Source organism: Syzygium oleosum, unplaced genomic scaffold, assembly GCF_021117445.2.
Source record: "Syzygium oleosum isolate NSW1041296 unplaced genomic scaffold, Sole_v2.1 Sole_v2.18, whole genome shotgun sequence".
NCBI lineage: Eukaryota > Viridiplantae > Streptophyta > Magnoliopsida > Myrtales > Myrtaceae > Syzygium > Syzygium oleosum.
Window position 1 is genome coordinate 2921056 of NW_026607502.1, and position 23789 is coordinate 2944844.

The window sequence follows — 23789 nt, forward strand, 5'->3', positions numbered from 1 at the left end:
ACTCATTGTCTCGCTTGCAAGCTTGTGGCTAATGTCAATGGTGAGTTTTCCGATTTCCTTTAAAGTCGTGATCTACCTTCTCAACGATCGCCCTTGTTACTTTTGCTTCCCTCCTGTCAAATAAAAAAGTGAAAATGACTTTAATGGTTCTTGAATTTTGGCTCAATGTGCAATGTGGTCTCTAAACTTTTATTTATTCAGTGTGGTCCCTGAACTTTAACTTAATATACAGTGCAGTCCCTGAACTTTTAATTTATCCAATATGGTCTCTGTACTTTGGTGCATGCTCAATTTAATTCCTAGACTATATGAAAATGTTCAATATCATCTCTGATCTTAAATTAATAAAAGGACAACATTAAGTATTTTCATATAGTCTAGGGACTATATTGTGTTGAGGTTGATGTCTTGTATTCTGTTATCCAAGAGATTATGAGGCGGTTCCGAAAGGCCCCTTGAAGACTGGACAGCACAGGGGTCCCGCTCAGGAGCCATATTGAACATTGGGTAAAGTTCAGGAACCATATTGAACATTAGACCAAAGTTTATGGACCATTTGTGTCATTATCCCAATAAGAAATGAAGTTGAGTACGAACGTGAGAACCATACTTAATGACAACTCACCAGCAAAAAGAAATTTAGAAAGTAATTAACCAATTTCCCGATGACAAAAACAGGAATGAATTAGAGAAGAACATTACTGCAACTGGAAGTAGCGAATAACTACATGCAATACACACATATCATTAGTAGTTCTGTCAAGCAAAAAAAAAAACCAAAGATAAAAATAAAGGATAAGTACACCACAACTACTAAAACTTGTAGCAAAAGTGCAATTAAGTTTTAAAACTTTTAGAAAAGTTTTAGAACTTATCAAATTTGTGCAATCAAGAATCTCCATTAACTCAGTCAAATTTGCCTAACAGAAAATACTAACTTGGCTTTTTTATCATTTTCTTAAGACCCATATTTCTGAGGCGGGGCCTACCAAGTACCACATTAGTAGAGGTGGCAAAATGGATCTAGAACCCATATTTTAACTCATATGTAACGGTGTGGATTAGTCATGGCCACGGTTCAGGAACCGCCGGTTCCAGTTCGTGGCCACGTATGAACCGAAACCGGCGGTTCCGGGCCGGTTCCGGTTCGTAATTTAAAAATTAATAAAATAAATTATAAAAAAAAAATTACAGGCCTGGTCTCCGTCGGTCGTCGCTCGGGCTTCGCGGCCTTGGCCACGATGGCGGAGGCGGGGTTCAATGCGGCGAGGAGATGAAGCGGGAGACGGGGGCGGCGGCGAGGGGGAGAAGGAGGGGGGCCGGGAGGGACGGGGACGGGGAGGAGGAGTGGGGGTCCTCCTCCTTGGGTCGAGAGGAGGGAGGAGGAGGGGCATCGGCGTCGGCGTCGGCAGGCTGCGGCCATGGGCGCGGCGGCGGGGGGGGCGTCTGATCGGGAGACGGGGGTGGGCGGACCCGGCGGAGGAGAAAAGGGGAGGAGGCGCAAGGTAGCGAGGGGGAAGGAGGAGGGGGCGTTGGCGTCGGCGAGCTGCGGCCATGGGCGGAGGCGACGGCGGCGGCGGCCGGCGGCGGGGGTCGAGATCACAGGGAAGACGGGGCGGGGCGGAGCCTCGGAGGAGAAGGAGAAGAAGGAGAAGGAGAAGGAGAAGGAGAAGAAGAAGATGCAGAGCACGTGAGAGAGAGAAGAGAGAGAGAGAGAGAGAGAGAGAGAGAGAGAGAGAGAGAGAGAGAGAGAGAGAGATATCAATGCAGGCTGCAGGCAAAGTTTTACTTTTTTTTTTTTTTTTTTGGAACCGGCCCTGAAACCGGCGGTTCCGGGCCGGTTCCAAAATTATTGGAACCGGAACCGGGCCCGTAGGCCACGGGCCGATTCCGGTTCCGAACCGCAGGACCGGTCAACGGGTCGGTTCCGGGCCAAAACCGGCCCGTGGCCATGACTAGTGTGGATCATAAATGGGTCGCCTTAAGTTTTAAAAACAAGCTTAAGTGGGTTATAAATGAGTTACATAACAACTTAATGGGTCTTAAATGGGCTTTAAATGGGTTTCCTAACAAGCTTAGGTGAATCATAAACATGTCATTTTTAATTTTTTTAATTTTCTGATTTTTTTAATTTTTTTAAATTTTCTGCTTTTTTTAAAATTTTAATTTTCTTTTCTTTTTCTTTCTTCTTTTTTTTCTATGAAATCCGGTGAGGGTCGTCGGCCGACCCCGCCGACACTTGGATGAAGCTAAGTTTCAATCTTCTCTTATAAATTGCATTTAAATATATATTTAGTTAGTCTCATAATATGTATGTCATGAATTGCACACCGTCGTTTAGTGAGTCACATGCTTTAAGGTTAATGTTTTAATATTCGCATCATGTTAATAGATTTACTTAATAATTGCATTGTTCATGTCATATATAGTTTATGAATTATAAATAAGAAAAGAAAAACTAAAAAGAATTAATTGGCATTGCATGTAGGTTTTAATTTACAATCATCATCATCTTAAAGTAAAAAGAAAAGATTTACCAAAAAAATAAAAAGAAAAGATTAAAAGAGATTAGATTAATATGCATATTAGGTCCATGACTAATGAATAGTCCCTGCATTGATAGTCCCGCTTAGTTTGCTCCCCAGTTTACATATTGCAGAATCCTTGTTGCATTGGATTGCGTTGGGTGATAGTGAAGCTTTGCTTTTGCTTGCTTAGTGCATCCAGGTTTCTTTATAAGCTTCTCCACGCGTCGATTACACACTGATGTTGGTACTCGGCTGCAACAAAAGCCACAAACTAAAATTATTAAAATTTTAATCATTAATCATATATATTTAAATATAAAACCAGATACACTTCTATCAATTAAAAATACATAATTGATAGTGGAACAGCAGTGAGGACTAGGGTCGTAAGGTGTCACAGCTGCGGCCACGGCCCCCGATCTGGCGGCCGCGTAGTGACCCTGCCCCAATCTAATCGTGACCGACGCGACGAACCTCGCCCCGGCCGGGACCATATCAAGGGTCATGTTCTTTCAATGTAGGATAAGCATGGAACTTAAAGGAAATCAAATTTTCATAGAGCATCCAAACTTAAACGCTCTAAACAAGATAATGTCTCCTTCGCTTCTCATCTTTCAAGTTTTTGTGTTTTTTTCTTTTTCTTCTTTCCAACGCATGTATCTTGTTTATAGTACATTCAATTGATGACATGGCACATATCGTATAAGCTACCATATGATTTGGTATTATTACTCTTGATAAAGTTCTATTTAGGATCTGTAGCCTTTCTCGCCCTCAATTCGCGACATTGACTACTGATCAGAGAAATATTAATTTTGTAGACACTAAGGAAATTTAGAAAATGTGGGGTCTATGTTGTAAACTATGTATTATCCTATTACATATTCCTTTCCTCCTTTGCTTGGGGAAAAAGCGAAAAAAGTCAAAACTGGTAGACAGGTGAAGTTGGCGATGACGCTAAGGAGGACGGCCGCATGGACTATATATTGCATCGGCTCGCGGAGGTTTTTTCATTGCCTCCCATTAGGAATCCTCGAATACCTACGATATATACTCATTAGAAGAGCTCTCGCACATCACCATTCAGAAGAAAGGGGGTGAGAAATGGCATCAGACGAAGTGACGATGATGATGAGCAAGAACTGCCGTGGATGGGCTGCAAGAGACGACTCAGGACTGCTCGCTCCTTATGAATTCGAACGCAGGTAGATTTGTGCTTTCGTGATGTGTTTTATCGAAGTCGTTGCTTGAAACTCATCCATCAGGAAGCAACGAGCCTATGTTTCGTGCGCTGTGAATGGTTATGTCGGCAATATTGTCAGTAGAACCAGTCTCCCGAAATTTGTAGTTTGAGATGATTACGATCACGTTTGCTATGGAAAGTCTTAAAAGGTATCCACAACTTTTGGCTTTCTAACCACACATGGTTTCATAGTTTCTTGGGTGGGTACATGAAGTTTGTGAATATTTTTGAAAGTTTAAAAAATTTTGAGGAATCATTTTGAAATATCCCAAGGATATAGTCCTTTTTTAGGCATTGACCAATATTTCTTCCGACATTTATAGGGGAATCCACGCATGAATCTGTTAATTGATAATAGCCGAAGATGATGCTCTCTCCATTTCCAAATGTCTGAACTAAGAAATTATTCTTGTACAGATTGGTTGGAGGCAATGACGTTTCAGTGAAAATCACTCATTGCGGTGTTTGCTACGCTGATGTAGCTTACACTCGCAACAAGAGAAAGAATACCGTGTATCCTGTGGTTCCGGGGTACGTTTGTTCTTCTCCATTTCATTTACTAGCGTGCGGTTCGTTAGAGTTTGCAAAAACGTTAGCCATGTAAACAACACTTCGAGTTTCACTAATATCCTCTAAATTAAGCTTGTATATTTATGAATAGGCATGAGATCGTGGGGATTGTACAAGAAGTGGGTGATAAGGTTAGTGAGTTCAAGATCGGAGACCATGTGGGTGTTGGACCCTTCGTGGACTCATGCAGAGATTGTGAGTACTGTGATGTTCGCCATGAAGAGCATTGTTCCAAAGCAACTCTAACAATCAATGGCACTTGTAAGGATGGTACCATCAGCAAGGGGGGATATTCTAGTTTCATAGTTGTCCATGAGAGGTAACATTTCTATGTGTACTTGTTGCCCTATTGGAACAATTCACAATGGTGTAACTATGGGAAAGATAATGTCTGATTAGCGGGCGGTGTTCATGTGCAGAAACTAGGATGCTTATTACGTAGGACTATTCTTATCAACCCAACACTGCTTGTGGAGATAATGTTTTGCATCGTCAGTGTACCAAATAATTAGTCTCGGATATCATTATCATAGAATATTCTCCACAATTTGCCGTGATTTGTCCCTGACAGCTTTGTCGTGACTTATTTGGCTTTCTATGAGATCACATAAGCAAACATCACTCCGCGAAGTAGAGGGATTTACAGTGACGACATTTCAAAGGGATTTACAGTGGCAATACACTAGCTTTTAAGGGTTTTCCATCTTTTAACTTGTCAATATCTTCGCCACTAAAATTCATTTCCATCCGATCCATGTGATTTTATGATGGACTTATATATTAAATGCCTAATTTACAGCAAAAAAAACGCCTATTTTACAGGTATTGCTACAAGATACCTGACGAGTATCCTCTAGCGCTAGCAGCACCTTTGCTATGTGCGGGAATAACAGTATACAATCCGATGATCCACCACAAGATGAATCAGCCTGGTAAATCGCTAGGAGTGGTTGGACTTGGTGGGCTCGGTCATATGGCTGTGAAGTTTGGTAAAGCTTTTGGACTAAATGTCACTGTATTCAGCACAAGCATTTCCAAGAAAGATGATGCCTTGAATATGCTAAAAGCAGACAAGTTCGTGCTTTCGTCGGACAAAGAACAAATGGCTGTAAGAATTCCATATCGTCGTCATTTGAAATCTAGGGGTTTCTCAAGTTCGGTGTCTTAAAAGTAGATTTGGATCTCTTTTCGCAGGCACTGTCTCATTCTCTGGACTTCATAGTTGACGCAGCATCAGGAGGTCACTCATTTGATCTATACATGTCATTACTTAAACCAGAAGGAGTCTTAGCTTTGGTGGGCTTTCCAAGTGAGAAAATAGAACTCAGCCCACTCAGCCTTCTCATGGGTAAGCATTCCTCACCTGGTGTAAATTAGAAACCATGACTTGCATTGCATCATATTTCATAAATTGCGTATCTGATTCAGGTACAAGAAGTATCTCTGGAAGTGCAGTGGGCGGCACGAAACGAACAGAGGAGATGATCGAGTTTTGCACTAAACATGAGATATATCCGGAGATTGAAGTGATTCCTATCCAATATGCAAACGAAGCACTTGATAGACTCCAGAAGAGCGACGTGAAGTACCGCTTTGTCATAGACATCGAGAACTCCTTGGAGTGACTTGGCCTGTCAAGTGACTCTCTGAAGAAATCGTAATGCATTTATCTGTTTGAGACTGAATTCTCTTGCTGTTTTCAGTGGCAAAAAAACGTGTGAGGCAATAAAAGCAGGGACTACTCTTTCCTGAAATCAAATGTATTCATCTTGTTTTCAATAAAAAGACCTAAATGATTGTGATTTCTACTTTAAGTGAACTCATAGTACATTGACATAGTTAGACACAACACGGTGTCAAAGATGAAATCTTTGTTTATTTCATCATCAGTGTTCGGCGCGATAATCTGCAAATTCATCGTCAGCAGTGTCGATGGAAGGAGAGAGTCAGTAGTGCTTACGAACGACTAGCCCCCTCTCCAAATAATAAATTATTCTTATGCAATATTTATTAGACCAATGACACAGTCAACTTTTGCCCCCTTGACTAGCATATATCACATCAATGATGTTTATTATTAGTATAAGTTGTCCGGTCCCTCTATAGCTTCTACAATTTACACAAGATTGATATAATATTCAGCAGAATTACTACATTAGACCACAACTAACATGACCCGATATATTAGATAAAAGTTTAGTTATTACATCTATCTAATCCATATATTTGAATGACTAATCACTTCACATCCAGATGAATGTAGAGTGTGTTTTCCCTTCATCCCTTATTCGAGAAACTTATTCCAACAAGTCCTTAGATTTGTGAATTACAGATATGCCTTGTAAATTTCCACATACCAGCTCCTGATTGGTGAGTTTACTCCCAAACATGTGACCCTTAGCTAACCCAACCCAACCTAACAAATTGAAATCCTCTCTCTCTCTCTCTCTCTCTCTCTCTCTCTCTCTCTCTCTCTCTCTCTCTCTCTCTCTCCCCTGCTAAATCTAAATCAAAATTTCCAATGTTAAGGTAATGAATAAACAATAATCAAGTCTCGGGCTGGAGGAAAGCGTAGCTTATGTTTAACTAAACTTAAACGTGAGTGATGTTCATAACTCGTAATCCACTGATCAAAGGTGTGATTGGAGGAAATTTCCTCTAACTACAAATGAAGGAAAACATGACCTTGAATGTAAATTTTATTACCGTAAGATAGTTTTTGCAGATGAATCTTCTATTCCTTGATAGCAAATCAATGAAACTTTAATATTAACATTCATGGAATAACATTTATAAAACGGTGCCTCTTGTCAAAATCGTCAATCATATTGAAAAACATTTAGGACTTGATTACATGAATAAAAAGATTTAGAATTCAATTGCATTCCGTCCATGACATTTGAAATTCCTAGCATACCTTTTGCTGAGTTTCTTTTGCACAATATCATCGTTATTTATTGTCATTGAGCCTTTGTGCTAATTAGGTGCGTTTGTTTTGCAGAAAATAAATGATTTGAAAAATATTTTCTAAAAACGATCGTTTACATCATTTACAAAAATTAATGAACAAAAATATTTTCATCGTGCACGAAAATATTTAGAAATAAAATTGTTATTGTTGCGAAAGCAAGTGATCGAACAATATAATAGACAAAACAAGGAAATAAATCGGACACCAGATTTACGTGGTTCGGTCGATGTGACTTACATCCACGGGGAGAACAATAAACAATTCCACTATAGATTAACCGATTCAATAAAGATTACAACCACACTCGAGTCACTCAAGCACTCTCAGTTTTTCCTAGCTCCCAATTATACCCAATTACTTACTTGGTGTTTAGCCCAAATAATTCCTCACGAGAATAATCTTTTAATCTCACAAAAACTTAATAAATTTTACCACAAGATTTTTTTTTTTTTTTTGGTAACCAGAGGAACCCCGCACGGCCGAGAGCAAGGTAAACGGGCGGGAAATAATTCCTCACAATCTCTTAATCTCACGAAAAACTTAACAAATTTTACCACAATATTTAACCGGATACAAATGCTAATTTCACGAACAGTTAACTTTCACTGCACATGAAAGACCCGAAGACCCTCGTTTGCTATATCATCAACAACGGCGCTTCCTTCTTTTAAGCACTAACTGCCATATGTACATGCAAGCAAGGCACGCCCAAGAGAAACCCTCGAATAGGCAAGTGGATATGAGCCCTTCCTTTACTATTTTTCGTTCTTGCGCCCAATCCGATTTGTAATCTGTTTTCCTCGATTTCAAACATCCACAAATAAAAAAAAACTTCAACTTTCGTGGACTTTTCATTAATCAATCTTGGATTGGGTTTCGTTTAATGGGCTTAAACTTGAGACATATTTTAATAATTATCGATAATGAAAATATTTTTCATTAATTAATGATTTCAAGAGATATAATCGATTGTTTTTAGTAAAAAAGTTTTTCAAATTTTTAATTTTTCGTAAAGCAAACGGAGGCTTAAAATTGCATCGATTAGATCGTTTCATGTAACGTGAACAAGTGATATGAGGTTACAATTTTATAATTTGGATTAGTCAAACCTAGCTTGTACAACGATGGTTGTGTGGACTTTTCTTGTCTATTTTGTGTATGTTTCTCTCTGGGAGGGAAGGATAAAACGTATAGGGTGACGTCCAGGGTGACGCTTGTACAAACGATGGTTGTGTGGACTTTTCTTGTCTACTTTGTGTATGTTTCTCTCTGTAAGGATAAAACGTCTAGGGTGACGCTTAAGTGGACGTCACCCTATACGTTTTATCCCAACCGGGAGTCGAACAATAAAGAATACAAAAGTAATACACATGCAGTAGGTGATGCATTTATGAGTATAGTGCAAGAAACCGGGATGTATATATTTCCCGGAACGCAATAGATTGTTAAACATCTCTGCTATTAACTCTTCAAAGGGAAAGACCGGAGAAAATGAGTTCAGGCGAAGCGACGGGAAAGAACTGCCACGGATGGGCGGCGAGAGACGACTCCGGATTTCTCTCTCCTTACGAGTTCGATCGCAGGTAAACTAGCCAATCGCGTCTTAAGTCATCGATCTCGTTGCGTAAATGTGTAGTCTCGACCCATAAGTTATTTTTCCATTTCCAATGAATAAAGTTTATTGCATTATTCTCGTGACAGAGCGGTTGGAAGCGAGGATGTCTCGGTGAAAATTACTCATTGTGGCATTTGCTATGCGGATGTAGCGTACACTCGCAACAAATTAAAGCACTCGGGATATCCCTTGGTCCCAGGGTATGTACCTTTGCTGCTACTGTAATTGCAGTATGGTCTATTTCTTCAAATATTTTGTCTTTCTTTAGGGTTATTCTTAGTTACACTGCCGGCCAAGAAAAATTTCTCCGCATGCGCCGTTCATTGCCTGTAACTACCACTACGTCACTAACTTAATACTGCAACGCTGATGCTCATACGAGATATATGTTCAGGCATGAGATCGTGGGGATCGTAACGGAAGTGGGTGGTAACGTTGGCAAGTTCAAGATCGGAGACCATGTGGGTGTCGGAACTTATGTCGACTCATGCAGAGATTGCGAGAACTGTCATGGTGGACTTGAAATACATTGTTCGAAAGGTGTTGTTTCTACAATCGGTGGCACTTATGAAGATGGCAGCACTTGCAAGGGAGGATACTCCCAGTTCATAGTTGTTCACGAGAGGTGTGTAACTACTAACCTCTGTTTAATGATCCACCCGATTATTGTCAGTCACATCACTTAATATTCATAAGATTACTCAGATCTCATTCGACGACAATTACACAACAACTTATGGTGCCGATTTACCGATTTGCTAGTATCCTCGATCTTTTGTCTTCATATCTTCGCTGCCAATGCCAAATCCATTCACATTGTGCACTTTCTGCACTTCATAACAATATATTGAATCTGTAGGTATTGCTACAAGATACCTGACAAGTATCCATTAGCTCAAGCAGCACCGCTATTGTGTGCTGGAATCACAGTCTACACTCCGATGATCCGCCACAACATGAATCAGCCTGGAAAATCATTAGGAGTGATTGGACTTGGTGGGCTCGGTCACATGGCTGTGAAGTTCGCCAAGGCTTTTGGATTGAACGTCACTGTTTTCAGCACAAGCATTTCCAAGAAAGACGATGCCTTGAATCTGTTGAAAGCAGACAAGTTCGTGCTCTCGTCCGACACAGAACAAATGAGCGTAAGAGTCCTGTGATAAGAACCCACATGAAATCTTGAGGTTTCTCAAATGGCGGGTGTCGTAAGCAGATCTAATTCTGCGGTTTCTTTTACAGGCTCTGTCGAAATCTCTAGACTTCATAATCGACACAGCATCAGGAGAGCACCCATTGGATCTGTACATGTCATCGCTCAAGACAGGAGGAGTTTTGGCTTTGGTGGGCTTTCCAGGCGAGGAATTGAAACTTAGTCCACTGAGTCTTCTCATGGGTAAATATTCTCTCGACAGATCTTAGAATTCATTTCCTCTTCTGGTAGATTAGGACCAATACCAATAACTTTCTTTGCGTTCTCAAATTACATGTATCTTGTTCAGGAATGAGGAGTATTTCCGGAAGCGCAGTCGGCGGTACAAAGCGAACACAGGAGATGCTCGAGTTTTGCGCCGAACATGAGATACATCCAGAGATTGAAGTAATTCCTATTCAGTATGCGAATGAAGCTCTTGAGAGGCTTCAAAAGAATGACGTGAAGTACCGTTTTGTGATAGACATAAAGAACTCCTTAGAGTGAATCCACTGACGAAGGAACTCCTAGAAGATATTGCGTGTTTATTCTATAAGAACTTCAACTTTATGTTAGTGTCAACGACTCTCTTTATGGAATACAATAAATTAACGCAACAATAAGAGGAAGGTATGTTCTTCCTCCTTTTGAAGTGATCTCTCTCTGTTTGTGAATTTGGGAATGGCAACCTGTGTGTGCTGTGAAATAAAGGCGAAAGTTAACGGATTTTGTAATTTAAATAGGTTTGCACTTTTTCCACTTCCACTATGACTAAAACACTCCCTATCACAATATTTTGAAAATATCAACATTTATGGGTCCCACCTTTTTCTATGTTCTCTCTCTTTCTAAAACACCCCTCTCATTCCAATAATTGACAAGTTTTTGACACCCCAACATCCGTCACCGGCACAAATAAAAACGTCTGTCACCAACGCTAGCAACTCACAGAGTTGAAGCCCAAATTTGCAGAAACCTTCCTCTCACCCGGCTAGTCCCTTTCCACCTACATTTCTTTTACTCAAAGATTATAACTGTAAGTAAACAAATCATGTTATATCTCTTTACTCTTCACCCCCATTTTGTCCCTCTCGCTCTTTGTGTTATTCGTTTTCCATTTCGCATCAAACTCTTCGATTAATCAAGCACGAAGACAAGAAAAACCCCCATTAAAGATTCAAATCCAAGAGCTGAAGCCCCCACCCAAATTCACATCAAGCTCATCAGCAATGTTTGCTTCTCGGTCTTCATCTTCTTGGTCCTGATCGTCACCGTCATCGTCAATTGGCCATCACCTACCAGTCTCTAGATCCATGGCTCAAATCCGCCCTTGCTCTCACTAAGTTGTTTACTCAAACCGAAAATGCCACCTTCAAGAACAATAATCCCATCCTCAAAACCAACAAGGATTTGCCCCTCCTCACCCCTGCAGTCTCTCCTACTTCCAAGCCGATCTCAGTCACCGAGCCGCCATCGCCGGTGATGGAGAGGGTTAAAGAGGTGATTGTGAACTCGATCCTCAAGTCTGAGCCCTTATTCGATAAAGTGGTCCTCAAAGTTCAAGCCCGTCAATTGTTTTGATCCCCGTGTTCTGATCGCCATTAAGAAGTTAAATGCGAGAGCCTTTAGGTCTATTGTGTTACTGGGTATCAATCTCCGATTAAAGATTCAAAAGTTGATGAGTGTGTGGCCTAGACAAGGTAACAAAGAAGACCAAAAAGGGAGTCTTTTTTCTTTTTTTGATAGATACTAACCATGACTAGAATTAAGAGGGAACGAAGAAGTAAAAAAGGAGGAAAATGGGACCCATGAAAAAAGACAAAAAAGAAAACGAACGGGACATCACAACCAAACAAAAAATTATGCTTAGAAAAAGTGGGAGTTACAAAGGTTAATATTATCAAAACACCGTGATAGGAGGTGTTTTAGAGAGTGGGAAAAGCGTCCTCGTTATTTTATTTTATTTCTTTTTCTCTAACCGCTTTCTGATCGCTCGCGCATTCATTTGTACCGCAATATATATGCTGTCCACTTCTTGGTCAACTGGTCAAACTCGGATAAAAGAAGAAATCAATCTTGATGACCGAATCACCTTCAATTATCAAAAACCACCGCACCAAAAATCCATAATATGGATTATGGGCGCATCGGATTTTGATTATCAAAATCCTTTAAACAAGTCAGGTTTTGTACACGACTTAAATTCGAGATGTAATTTATCAGTTTTTGAGTGTAATTTAGTGTTGGGAAACACTCGAGCGATTGAGTGGTCATAACTATGTAATTCTCCGGACTCTTACTGGAATTTTTTGCGGATGACTCTCCTGTGAAATAGGTATAGATACTTGGACTGAATCACGTAAATCTCTGATGTTCTTGATTGTTCATTGTCGATTTTTCTGTTAATTTTTTCTTCTCGGATTATATTTAAACGGTCGGGCTTTTTCCACCCCCACTGTAGCTAAAACACTCCCTATCACAGTGTTTTGACAATATTAAACTTTATAGGTCACACTTTTTCTAAGCATCTTTTTTTGTTTGGTTGTGGTGTCCGGTTCGTTTTTTTCTTTGTCTTTTCTCATGGGTCACATTCTCCTCCTTTTTTACTTCTTCGTTGCCTCTTAATTCTAATCATGGTTTGTATCTACAAATAAAAAAAGAGACTCCCTTTTGGTCTACCTTGGCCGTGTTTGGTTCAACTTTCCCAAAGGGCTTTGAGCCCCTAAAGCCCTTTGGGGAAAATATGAGGTGTTTGGCAAGTATTTTTAGGACCCTATTGGTCACATGCTAGCATTGGGAATGCTATTGTGGGGGGTTTAATGACTTTTTTTTCTTTCCAATATTGTCCTCACTGATAATTGTGCATTCCACTTTTGCCTTTAAAAAATACTATTCATCTTCTTTCTCAAGCTTGCTAGTTTGTCATTGAGGTCCAGATCCAGGTCGCCTGTCGTCGAGGTTGAGGGTCGCGCATGCCATCGAGCAGCTGTCTTTGTTGGAGCCGATGTCTTGACCAAAGCTGCTATGGTTCGAGGTCAAGATCGAGGGTCAAGCGACCCAGATCTGGCCGATGCGAGGGCGACCCAGATCTGGCCAATTGCGGGCATGCAACCTCGCGTCGCGCATCCTCGGCGTCAAGCATCCTCGGCGACCATCGCCTGGGTTGCGGACGGTCGAAGAGCCTGGATGGTCTGCGAGATGGTCGCCGTTGAAGCTCCGATGTTGCAAACCCCCAAATCAGAAAACCCTAGAATCGACGTTGCAAACTGCCAGTGAAGCCTCTTCACCTTGCCGAGGTCACGCGCGACCCCAGGGGTCGCCTCGTCTAGGTTCTCTCAACGTTGGCCAACGGTCACCTCCGGTCGCCATTGATGCTCGCCTGTGGTCGACGCTGGCGAAGCTGGCTCAATCTTTGCCTCTACCAAAGCTCGCCCAGATCTGTTTTCTTTTTCTTTTTCTTTTCACTTCAAAGTTGCTTTACAAAATATACACCAAAATGAGTTATCCAAACACTGTTGCTTTCACCAAGTGCCCCTTCATTCAAAGATACCTGGGGAAATGCAAAGCCATTTCCTCAAAGTTGAACCAAACAGGGCCTTTATCACTTCGTCTAGGCCATGCACTCATCAACTTTTGAATCTTCAACCGGAGATTGATACCCAACAACACAACAGACCCGAAGGCTCTCACATTTAACTTCTTAACGACGATTAGAACACGGGGATAACAGCAATTGACGGCTCGAACTTTGAGGGCCGTCTTATCACATAAGGGCTTAGACTTTAGGATCAAGTTCGCAATCACCTCTTCAGCCCTCAATCACAGGCGATGGCGGCTCGGTGATCGAGATCGGTGTGGAAGTAGAAGAGACCGCGAGGGTGAGGAGGGGAAAATCCTCGTCGATTTTGAGGATGGGATTATCGTTCTTGGAGGTGGCATTTTCAGTTTGCATAAACAACTTATTGAGAGCAAGGGCGGATTTGAGCCATAGATCTGGAGGCTGGTAGGTGATGGCCAATTGACAATGACTGTGACAATCAGAATGAAGACGGAGAAGCAGACATTGTTGATGAGCTTGATATGAATTTGGGTGAGGGCTTCATCTCTTGGATTTGAATCCCTAATGGGGGTTTTTCTTGTCTTCTTGATCAATCAATCGAAGAGTTTGATGCAAAATGAAAAACGAATAACACAGAGAGCGAGAGGGACTAAATGGGGGTGAAGAGTAAAGAGATATAACATGATTTGTTTACTTACAGATATAAGCTTTGAGTAAAAGAAATGTAGGTGGAAGAGGACTAGCTGGGTGAGAAGGAGGTTTATGCAAATTTGGGCTTCAACTCCGTGAGTTGCTGGTGTTGGTGACCGATGTTTTTATTTGTGCTGGTGACGGATGTTGGGGTGTCAAAAACTTGTCAATTATTGACATGAGAGAGGTGTTTTAGAAAAAGAGAGAAACAACTGAGAAGAAGTAAAGTGGCATAGCAAAAAGAGAGAGAGAAGAAAAACAGCTTAAAAAAGGTGGGACCCATAAATGTTGATATTGTCAAAATATTGTGATAAGGAGTGTTTGAGTCATAGTGGGCGTGGAAAAAGCGCGAACCTAAAATAAAAGCAAGTTTGTATTTTTTGGGTTTCCTTTTCTGGTAGCCGATAAACAGTAGGTCCATACCTTTTCCATAGAGCCACATAGTAAAGTGAAGAAGCCGCAGCCACATGAAGGGAAAGAAAAAACTCACGTACGTTCTTGCGCTAGTATATGTTGGACCACCAAACGTTTTTGGTGACTAAAAATGACCCCATCGGTATCTACTTGATTAGCCGGCTTTGGTAGGAAAGTTGGCAAAATGGCAAATCCTAATTTTAGAATGTGATATACAAACTACACCACAAAAGTCAGTCAAAGGCCGTGCTATTGCAGACATGCTGGCCGAAGCTGCTATAGAGGCATGTGATGATGATAATTCTCCAGATGATTGCATTTTATCGGTGGAGGAAGATACATGGACCATGTTCTTTGATGGTGCCGTAACTTTATCTTGTTCTGGCATCGGGGCAGTCATATGATAGTTTTTGCGGATGAATCTTCTATTCCTTGATAGTAAATCAATGAAACTTTAGTATTAATATTTGTAAAATAACATTTGTAAAATGGTGCCTCTTGTCGAAATCGTCAATCAATTCACTTTAGGATGATATTGAAAAACATTTAGGACTTCATTATAGAAATTAAAAGATTTAGAATTCAATTGTATTCCGTCCACGACATTTACAATTTCGAGCATACCTTTTCCTTACTTTCTTTGCACAAATCATTGTCATTTATTTTCACTGAACCTTTGTGCTGATCAAAATTGTGCTGATTAAAAAGGTGTCGTGCGAAAGCGTGTGGAATTTAAGGGCGGTTGTAAAATGTCCAAAAGAAGATGAAATATGACATTAAACACCCGACGTTAGAGCATGTTTATTTCGCGAAAATAAATAATTCGAAAAATATTTTCCTAGAAGTAATCAATTATATCATTTACAAAAATGAATGAACGAAAATATATTCATCGTTCACGAAAATATTTAGATAAATTATTATCGATAATGAAAATATTTTTAATTATCTAATTATTTTAAGCGATTATTTTTAGGAAAATATTTTTTAAATTATTTATTTTTTGCGAAACAGATGGATTCTTAAATTGTGACTATTAGGTCTTTTTATGTGACATCAAGAAGTGCTATGAGATTATCATTTTATATTTTGGAATAGTCAAACCCAAGCTTGTACAGCGATGGTTGTGTGGACTTTTCTTGTCGGGTCTACTTTGTGTATGTTTCTCTCTGGAAGGATAAAAACGTCTAGGGTGACGCTTAAGTGGACGTCACCCCATACGTTTTATCCCAATTGGGAGTTGAACAATAAAGAATACAAAAGTAATGCACGTGGGAGTATGCGATGACGTTTATGAGTACGGTGCAAGAACCCGGGATGTATATATTACACGGAACACAACAGATTGTCACACATCTCTGCTATTAACTCTTCAAAGGGAAAGACCACAGAAAATGAGCTCCGGCACAGCGACGGGAAAGAACTGCCATGGATGGGCGGCGAGAGACGACTCCGGATTTCTCTCTCCTTACGAGTTCGATCGCAGGTAAACTAGCCAATTGCGTATTGGAGTCGCCGATCTCACTGCATAAATGCATGGCCTCGACTCAGAAGTTATTTTGCCTTTCTAACGGATAGAGTTTATCGTATTATTCTCGTCACAGAGCGGTTGGAAGCGAGGACGTCTCGTTGAAAATTACTCATTGTGGCATTTGCTATGCGGATGTGTTGTTCACTAGCAACAAATTAGAGCACTCCGGATATCCCTTGGTCCCAGGGTATGTACCTTTGCTGCTAATGTAATTGCAGTATAGTCTATTTCTTCAAATATTTTGTCTTTTTTTGGGATTATTCTTAAGGACGCTGCCGGCCAGGAAAAAATTCTCCACATCCGCCTTTCATCACCGTCGGTCCGGTGCTTGTAACTACCCCTGCGTCACTGACTTAATACTTCAACGGTGATGAGGGCCGCTTGTGGAGAATTTCTTTTCAAGGGTGTGATGCTCATACGAGCTATGTATGTTCAGGCATGAGATCGTGGGGATCGTAACGGAAGTGGGTGGTAACGTTGGCAAGTTCAAGATCGGCGACCATGTGGGTGTCGGAACTTATGTCGACTCATGCAGAGATTGCGAGAACTGTCATGGTGGACTTGAAATACATTGTTCGAAAGGTTTTGTTTCTACATTCGGTGGCACTTATGAAGATGGCAGCACTAGCAAGGGAGGATACTCCCAGTTCATAGTTGTTCACGAGAGGTGTGTAATTACCAACCTCCGTTTAAAGATCCACCCGATTATTGTCAGACACATCACTAAATATACATAAGATTACCCAAATCTCATTCAACGACAATTCCATGACGACTTATGGTGCCCGATTTACCAATTTGCTAGTATCCTCAATCTTCTGTCTTCATATCTTCACTACCAATGCCAAATCCATTCACATTGTGTAATTTTGCACTTCATAACAAAATGTTAAATCTATAGGTATTGCTACAAGATACCTGAGAAGTATCCATTAGCTCAAGCAGCACCCTTGTTGTGTGCTGGCATTACAGTCTACACCCCGATGATCCGCCACCAGATGAATCAGCCTGGAAAATCATTAGGAGTGATTGGACTTGGTGGGCTCGGTCACATGGCTGTGAAGTTCGCCAAGGCTTTTGGATTGAATGTCACTGTTTTCAGCACGAACATTTCCAAGAAAGATGATGCCTTGAATCTGCTGAAAGCAGACAAGTTCGTGCTCTCATCCGACACAGAACAAATGAGCGTAAGAGTCCATTGATAAGAACCCACTTGAAATCTTGAGGTTTCTCAAATGGCGGGTGAATTAAATAGATCTGATTCTGCGGTTTCTTCTACAGGCTCTGTCGAAATCTCTAGACTTCATAATCGACACAGCATCAGGAGAGCACCCAGTGGATCTGTACATGTCATTGCTCAAGACAGGAGGAGTTTTGGCTTTGTTGGGCTTTCCGGGCGAGGAATTGAAACTGAGTCCACTGAGTCTTCTCATGGGTAAATATTCTCTCGAAAGATCTTAGAATTCATTTCCTCTTCTGGTAGATTAGGACCAATGACTTTCTTTGCGTTCTCAAATTACATGTATCTTGTTCAGGAATGAGGAGTATCTCCGGAAGTGCAGTCGGCGGTACAAAGCGAACACAGGAGATGCTCGAGTTTTGCGCTGAACATGAGATATATCCAGAGATTGAAGTAATTCCTATTCAGTATGCGAATGAAGCTCTTGAGAGGCTTCAAAAGAATGACGTGAAGTACCGCTTTGTGATAGACATTGAGAGCTCCTTAGAGTGAATCCACTGACGAAGGAATTCCAGGAAGACATTTTCGTGTTTATTCTATAAGAACTTCAACTTATTGTTAGTGTCAACGACTCTCTTTATGGAATACAATAAATTAACGCTACAATAAGTGGAAAGTACGTTCTTCCTCCTTTTGAAGTGATCTCTCTCTCTCTGTTTGTGAATTTGGGAATTGCAACCTCCTGTGTTCTGTGAAATAATGCCGAAAGCTAACGGATTTTGTAATTAAAATAAGTTCGCGCTTTTTTCAGTCCCAGTGTGACTAAAACAGTCTCTATTACAATGTTATGAAAATATCAACCTTTATGGGTCCCGCCTTTATTAAGCTATTTTTCTTTTCTCCTTTTTTGGGCATGTGCCACTTTCCTTTTTCTCATTTATTTTTCTTGCTTCTCTCTCTTTCTAAAACACCTCTCTCATGCCAACAATTGACAAGTTTTTGACACCCCAACATCCATCACAGGCACAAAAAAAAGGTCTATCGCCGACACAAGCAACTAACGGAGTTGAAGCCCATATTTGTAGAAACCTCCTTCTCACCCAACTAATCCTCTTCCACCTACATTTCTTCAACTCAAAGCTTATAACTGTAAGTAAAAAAATCATGTTATATATCTCATTACTCTTCACCCCTATTCCATCCCTCTTGCTATATGTATTATTTGTTTTCCATTTCGCATTAAACTCTTCGATTGATCGATCACGAAGACAAGAAAAAACCCCATTAAAGATTCAAATCCAGGATCTGAAGCCCTCACCCAAATCCACATCAAGATCATCGGCAATGTCTGCTTCTCCGCGTTCATCCTGATCGTCATTGTCATCACCAATTGGCCATCGCCTACCAGCCTTCAGATCCATGGCTCAAATCTGCCCTCACACTCATCAACTTTTGAATCTTTTACTAGAGATTGATACCCAGTAACACAATAGACCTAAAGGCTCTCGCATTTAACTTCTTAACGGCGATAAGAACATGGGGATCAGAACAATTGACGGGCTTGAACTTTGAGGACCGCCTTATCGCATAAGGACTTAGACTTGAGGATTACGTTCGCAATCACCTCTTTAGCCCTCTCAATCACCGGCGATGACCGCTCGATGACCGACATCAGCGTGGAAGGAGAAATTGCTAGGGTGAGGTGGGGGCAAATCCTCGTCGGTTTTAAGGATGGGATTTTCGTTCTTGAAGTTGGCATTTTCGGTTTGCGTAAACAACTTAGTGAGAGCAAGGGTGGATTTGAGCCATGGATCTTGAGGTTGGAAGGTGATGGGCAATTGACGATGTTAAATATGTTTTGAATTTATGTCTCGGTCGGTTCAGACATATTTTTCGGAAATTGATTTTGATAGACCGATAGGCCCAACTTGTAGCAAGTTGTTGACTATTTATAGAGGTTTTCATTGTTATACGTGGAATTTTGTTTTGGAGAGTTTTGAGGTGAGCTTTTGTCGTTGTTTCGACTTCAAAACTCCTCTTTAATATTTGAATCTTTAATGGGGGTTTTTCTTGTCTTCTTGATCGATCAATCGAAGAGTTTGATGCGAAATGAAAAACGAATAACATAGAGAGCAAGAGGGATGGAATGGGGGTGAAGAGTAAAGAAATATAACATAATTTTTTTACTTACAGTTATAAGATTTGAGTTGAAGAAATGTAGGTGGAAGAGGACTAGTTAGTTGAGAAGGAAGTTTTTGCAAATTTGGGCTTCAACTCCGTGAGTTGCTTGTGTAGGTGACAGACGTTTTCTTTTTTGTGCCAGTGACGAATGTTGGGGTGTCAAAAACTTGTCTATTATTGGCATGAGAGGGGTGTTTTAGAAAGAGAGAACAAAGAGAAATAAATGAGAAGAAGAAAAGTGGCATAGCAAAAAAAGAGAGACGAAAAGCAGCTTCAAAAAAGTAGGACCCATAAAGGTTGATATTGTTAAAACATTGTGATAATGAGTTTTTTAGTCATAGTGGGAGTGGAAAAAGGGCGAACCCAAAATAAAAGCAAAGGTTTTGTATTTTTTTGAGTTTCCTTTTCTTGTAGCCGAACAATGCGTAAATCCCTTTTCCATAGAGCCGCACAGTAAAGTGAAGAAGCCGTAGCCGCATGAAGGGAAAGAAAAAACGCATGGACGTTCTTGCACTAGTATATGTTGTGCGACCAAACATTTCTAGTGACTAAAAATGACCCCATTAAGTATCTACTTGATCAGCCGGCTTTGGTAGGAAAGTTGGCAAAATGGCAAATCCCAATTTTAGAGTGTGATATACAGACTACACCACAAAAGTCAATCAAAAGCCGTGCCATTGCAAACATGTTGGCTGAAGCTCCTATAGAGGCGTTTGACAATGATAATTCCCCAAATGATCGCATTTTATCTGTGGAGGAAGATACATGGACCATGTTCTTTGATGGTGCTGTAAATTTATCTGATTCTGGCATTGGGCAGTCGTATGATAGTTTTTACGGATGAATCTTCTATTCCTTGATAGCAAATCAAAGAAACTTTAGTATTAACATTTGTAAAACAATATTTGTAAAACGGTGCCTCTTGTCAAAATGATCAATCAATTCACTTTAGGATGATATTGAAAAACATTTAGGACTTGATTATGCGAATTAAAAGATTTAGAATTCAATTGCATTCCATCCATGACATTAGCAATTTCCAGCATACCTTTTCCTTATTTTCTTTGCACAAATCATTGTCATTTATTTTCAATGAGCCTTTGCGCTGATTAAAAAGGTGTCTTGTGGAATTTAAGGGTTGTTGTAAAATGTCCAAAAGAAGATGAAATATGACATTACACACATGGCGTTAGAGCGCGTTTGTTTCACGAAAAATAAATGATTTGAAAAATATTTTTATAAATATAATTGCTTATATCGCTTACAAAAATGAACGAACGAAAATATTTTCATTGTCCACGAAAATGTTTAGACATAAATTGTTATCGATATTGAAAATATTTTTCATTGATCAATTATTTCAAGCGATATAAGTGATTATTTTCTGAAAAATATTTTTTCAAATCATTTATTTTCTATGAAATAAACGAAGCCTTAAATAGTAACTATTAGTTCTTTCTATGTAACGTTTAGAAGTGTTATGAGATTATCATTTTATATTTTGGATTAGTCAAACCTAAGCTTATACGCAGATGGTTGTGTGGACTTTTCTTGTCGTGTCTACTTCGTGTATGTTTCTCTCTTGAAGGATAAGACGTATGGGGTGACGCTGGAAAAATAAAGAATACAACCATCTGCGTATAAGCTTAGGTTTGACTAATCCAAAATATAAAATGATAATCTCATAACACTTCTAACGTTATGAGAACTAATAGTTACTATTTAAGGCTTCGTTTATTTCATAGAACTTGTATGCGATGACGTTTATGAGCACAGTCCAAGAACCCGGGATGTATATATTACACGGAACACAACAGATGGTCACACATCTGTGCTATTAACTCTTCAAAGGGAAAGAGCACAGAAAATGAGTTCCGGCACAGCGACGGGAAAGAACTGCCACGGATGGGCGGCAAGAGACGACTCCGGATTTCTCTCTCCTTACGAGTTCGATCGCAGGTAAACTAGCCAATTGCGTATTGGAGTCGCTGATCTCACTGCATAAATTCGTGGCCTTGACTCATAAGTTGTTTTGGCTGTATAACGAATAGAGTTTATCGTATTATTCTCGTGACAGAGCAGTTGGAAGCGAGGACGTCTCGTTGAAAATTACTCATTGTGGCATTTGCTATGCGGATGTGTTGTTCACTCGCAACAAATTAGAGCACTCCGGATATCCCTTGGTCCCAGGGTATGTACCTTTGCTGCTAATGTAATTGCTGTATGGTCTATTTCTTCAAATATTTTGTCTTTCTTTGGGATTATTCTGAAGGACACTGCCGGCCAAGAAAAAATTCTCCACATGCGCCGTTCATCACCGTCGATCCAGTGCTTGTAACTACCACTGCGTCACTGACTTAATACTTTCAACGATGATGAGGGTCGCTTGTGGAGAATTTCTTTTCAAGGGTGTGATGCTCATACGAGCTATGCATGTTCAGGCATGAGATCGTGGGGATCGTGACGGAAGTGGGTGGTAACGTTGGGAAGTTCAAGATCGGAGACCATGTGGGCGTCGGACCTTATGTCGACTCGTGCAGAGATTGCGAGAACTGTCATGGTGGACTAGAAATGCATTGTTCGAAAGGCGTTGTATCTACATTCGGTGGCACTTGTGAAGATGGCAGCACTAGCAAGGGAGGATACTCCCAGTTCATAGTTGTTCACGAGAGGTGTGTAATTACCAACCTCTGTTTAAAGATCCACCCGATTATTGTCAGACACATCACTAAATATACATAAGATTACCCTAATCTCATTCGACGACAATTCCATGACTACTTATGGTGCCGATTTACCAATTTACTAGTATCCTCAATCTTCTGTCTTCATATCTTCACTACCAATGCAAAATCCATTCACATTGTGTACTTTTTGCACTTCGTAACAAAATGTTGAATTATAGGTTTTGCTACAAGATACCTGACAAGTATCCATTAGCTCAAGCAGCACCCTTGTTGTGTGCCGGCATTACAGTCTACACTCCAATGATCCGCCACCAGATGAATCAGCCTGGAAAATCATTAGGAGTGATTGGACTTGGTGGGCTCGGTCACATGGCTGTGAAGTTCGCCAAGGCTTTTGGATTGAATGTCACTGTTTTCAGCACAAACATTTCCAAGAAAGATGATGCCTTGAATCTGTTGAAAGCAGACAAGTTCGTGCTCTCATCCGACACAGAACAAATGAGCGTAAGAGTCCAGTGATAAGAACCCACTTGAAATCTTGAGGTTTCTCAATTGGCGGGTGACGTAAATAGATCTGATTCTGCGGTTTCTTCTACAGGCTCTGTCGAAATCTCTAGACTTCATAATCGACACTGCATCAGGAGAGCACCCGTTGGATCTGTACATGTCATTGCTCAAGACAGGAGGAGTTTTGGCTTTGTTGGGCTTTCCGGGCGAGGAATTGAAACTGAGTCCACTGAGTCTTCTCATGGGTAAATATTCTCTCGACAGATCTTAGAATTCATTTCCTCTTCTGGCAGATTAGGACCAATGACTTTCTTTGCGTTCTCAAATTACATGTATCTTGTTCAGGAATGAGGAGTATCTCCGGAAGCAGAGTCGGTGGTACGAAGCGAACACAGGAGATGCTCGAGTTTTGCGCCGAACATGAAATACATCCAGAGATTGAAGTAGTTCCTATTCAGTACGCAAATGAAGCTCTTGAGAGGCTTCAAAAGAATGACGTGAAGTACCGCTTTGTGATAGACATTGAGAACTCCTTAGAGTGAATCCACTGATTTAGGAACTCCATCTATGAGAACTCTATCTTTATGCAAGTGCCAACGACTCTTTATGGAATACAATTATTTAACGCAACAATAAGTGGAAAGTATGTTCTTCCTCCTTTTGAAGTGATCCCTCCCTCTCTCTGTTTGTGAATTTGGGAATTGCAACCTGTGTTATAAAAATAACGCAGAAAGCTAAGGGACTTTGCAATTTATATCTAACCCGAGAAGTAGAAATTAACAGAAAAATCAATGAGGAGTAGTAAAGAACACTAGAGATCTACATCGTTCAGTTTGAGAGTCGGTACCTATTTCACAGGGAGAGTCAACCGCAAGAAAATCCAAAATGAATATCGAGAATTACATAGTTTATATCCATCAGTCA

At 40.5% G+C, this 23789-nt stretch overlaps 4 protein-coding genes across 5 annotated transcripts; all 4 read left to right on the top strand.

Annotated features, from left to right (window-relative positions):
• The first annotated feature begins 3556 nt into the window (after positions 1-3556).
• Positions 3557-6155, top strand: LOC115682130 (probable cinnamyl alcohol dehydrogenase 1). The gene is made up of 6 exons (XM_030606274.2): positions 3557-3733; positions 4189-4302; positions 4433-4660; positions 5164-5449; positions 5536-5689; positions 5770-6155. Exons 1-6 carry the CDS (start codon positions 3633-3635, stop codon positions 5964-5966), a joined length of 1080 nt encoding a protein of 359 aa, XP_030462134.1. The 5' UTR covers positions 3557-3632; the 3' UTR covers positions 5967-6155.
• A 2384-nt stretch (positions 6156-8539) lies between these two features.
• On the top strand, positions 8540-10768 carry LOC115682131 (probable cinnamyl alcohol dehydrogenase 1). 2 transcript variants are annotated; one of them, XM_056319693.1, is made up of 6 exons: positions 8540-8895; positions 9014-9127; positions 9310-9552; positions 9787-10072; positions 10167-10320; positions 10427-10768. In XM_056319693.1, the coding sequence occupies exons 1-6, from the start codon at positions 8804-8806 to the stop codon at positions 10621-10623; spliced, it is 1086 nt and encodes a 361-aa protein (XP_056175668.1). In that variant the 5' UTR covers positions 8540-8803; the 3' UTR covers positions 10624-10768. The 2 variants fall into 2 exon arrangements, with proteins under 2 accessions (XP_056175668.1, XP_030462135.1); XM_030606275.2 differs by having other exon boundaries at positions 9322-9552.
• Positions 10769-15948: 5180 nt separating this feature from the next.
• Positions 15949-18180, top strand: LOC115682129 (probable cinnamyl alcohol dehydrogenase 1). The gene is made up of 6 exons (XM_030606273.2): positions 15949-16265; positions 16384-16497; positions 16747-16977; positions 17212-17497; positions 17592-17745; positions 17846-18180. Exons 1-6 carry the CDS (start codon positions 16045-16047, stop codon positions 18040-18042), a joined length of 1203 nt encoding a protein of 400 aa, XP_030462133.2. The 5' UTR covers positions 15949-16044; the 3' UTR covers positions 18043-18180.
• Positions 18181-21517: 3337 nt separating this feature from the next.
• Positions 21518-23421, top strand: LOC115666766 (probable cinnamyl alcohol dehydrogenase 1). Its single transcript, XM_030588427.2, has 6 exons — positions 21518-21630; positions 21749-21862; positions 22113-22343; positions 22577-22862; positions 22957-23110; positions 23211-23421. The coding sequence occupies exons 1-6, from the start codon at positions 21539-21541 to the stop codon at positions 23405-23407; spliced, it is 1074 nt and encodes a 357-aa protein (XP_030444287.1). The 5' UTR covers positions 21518-21538; the 3' UTR covers positions 23408-23421.
• Positions 23422-23789: the final 368 nt, after the last annotated feature.

Excerpts from the sequence above, each read along its gene's own strand:
- LOC115682130 (XM_030606274.2), top strand. The coding sequence starts at position 3,633 with ATGGCATCAGACGAAGTGACGATGATGATGAGCAAGAACTGCCGTGGA. Across the intron at positions 5,450-5,535 it reads CGGACAAAGAACAAATGGCT|GCACTGTCTCATTCTCTGGA; the intron begins GTAAGAATTCCA and ends CTCTTTTCGCAG. Across the intron at positions 5,690-5,769 it reads CCCACTCAGCCTTCTCATGG|GTACAAGAAGTATCTCTGGA; the intron begins GTAAGCATTCCT and ends TATCTGATTCAG.
- LOC115682129 (XM_030606273.2), top strand. The coding sequence starts at position 16,045 with ATGCACGTGGGAGTATGCGATGACGTTTATGAGTACGGTGCAAGAACC. Across the intron at positions 16,266-16,383 it reads CCTTACGAGTTCGATCGCAG|AGCGGTTGGAAGCGAGGACG; the intron begins GTAAACTAGCCA and ends TTCTCGTCACAG. Across the intron at positions 16,978-17,211 it reads TTCATAGTTGTTCACGAGAG|GTATTGCTACAAGATACCTG; the intron begins GTGTGTAATTAC and ends TTAAATCTATAG.
- LOC115682131 (XM_056319693.1), top strand. The coding sequence starts at position 8,804 with ATGAGTTCAGGCGAAGCGACGGGAAAGAACTGCCACGGATGGGCGGCG. Across the intron at positions 8,896-9,013 it reads CCTTACGAGTTCGATCGCAG|AGCGGTTGGAAGCGAGGATG; the intron begins GTAAACTAGCCA and ends TTCTCGTGACAG. Across the intron at positions 9,128-9,309 it reads GGATATCCCTTGGTCCCAGG|ATATATGTTCAGGCATGAGA; the intron begins GTATGTACCTTT and ends TGCTCATACGAG.
- LOC115666766 (XM_030588427.2), top strand. The coding sequence starts at position 21,539 with ATGAGTTCCGGCACAGCGACGGGAAAGAACTGCCACGGATGGGCGGCA. Across the intron at positions 22,863-22,956 it reads CCGACACAGAACAAATGAGC|GCTCTGTCGAAATCTCTAGA; the intron begins GTAAGAGTCCAG and ends TTTCTTCTACAG. Across the intron at positions 23,111-23,210 it reads TCCACTGAGTCTTCTCATGG|GAATGAGGAGTATCTCCGGA; the intron begins GTAAATATTCTC and ends TATCTTGTTCAG.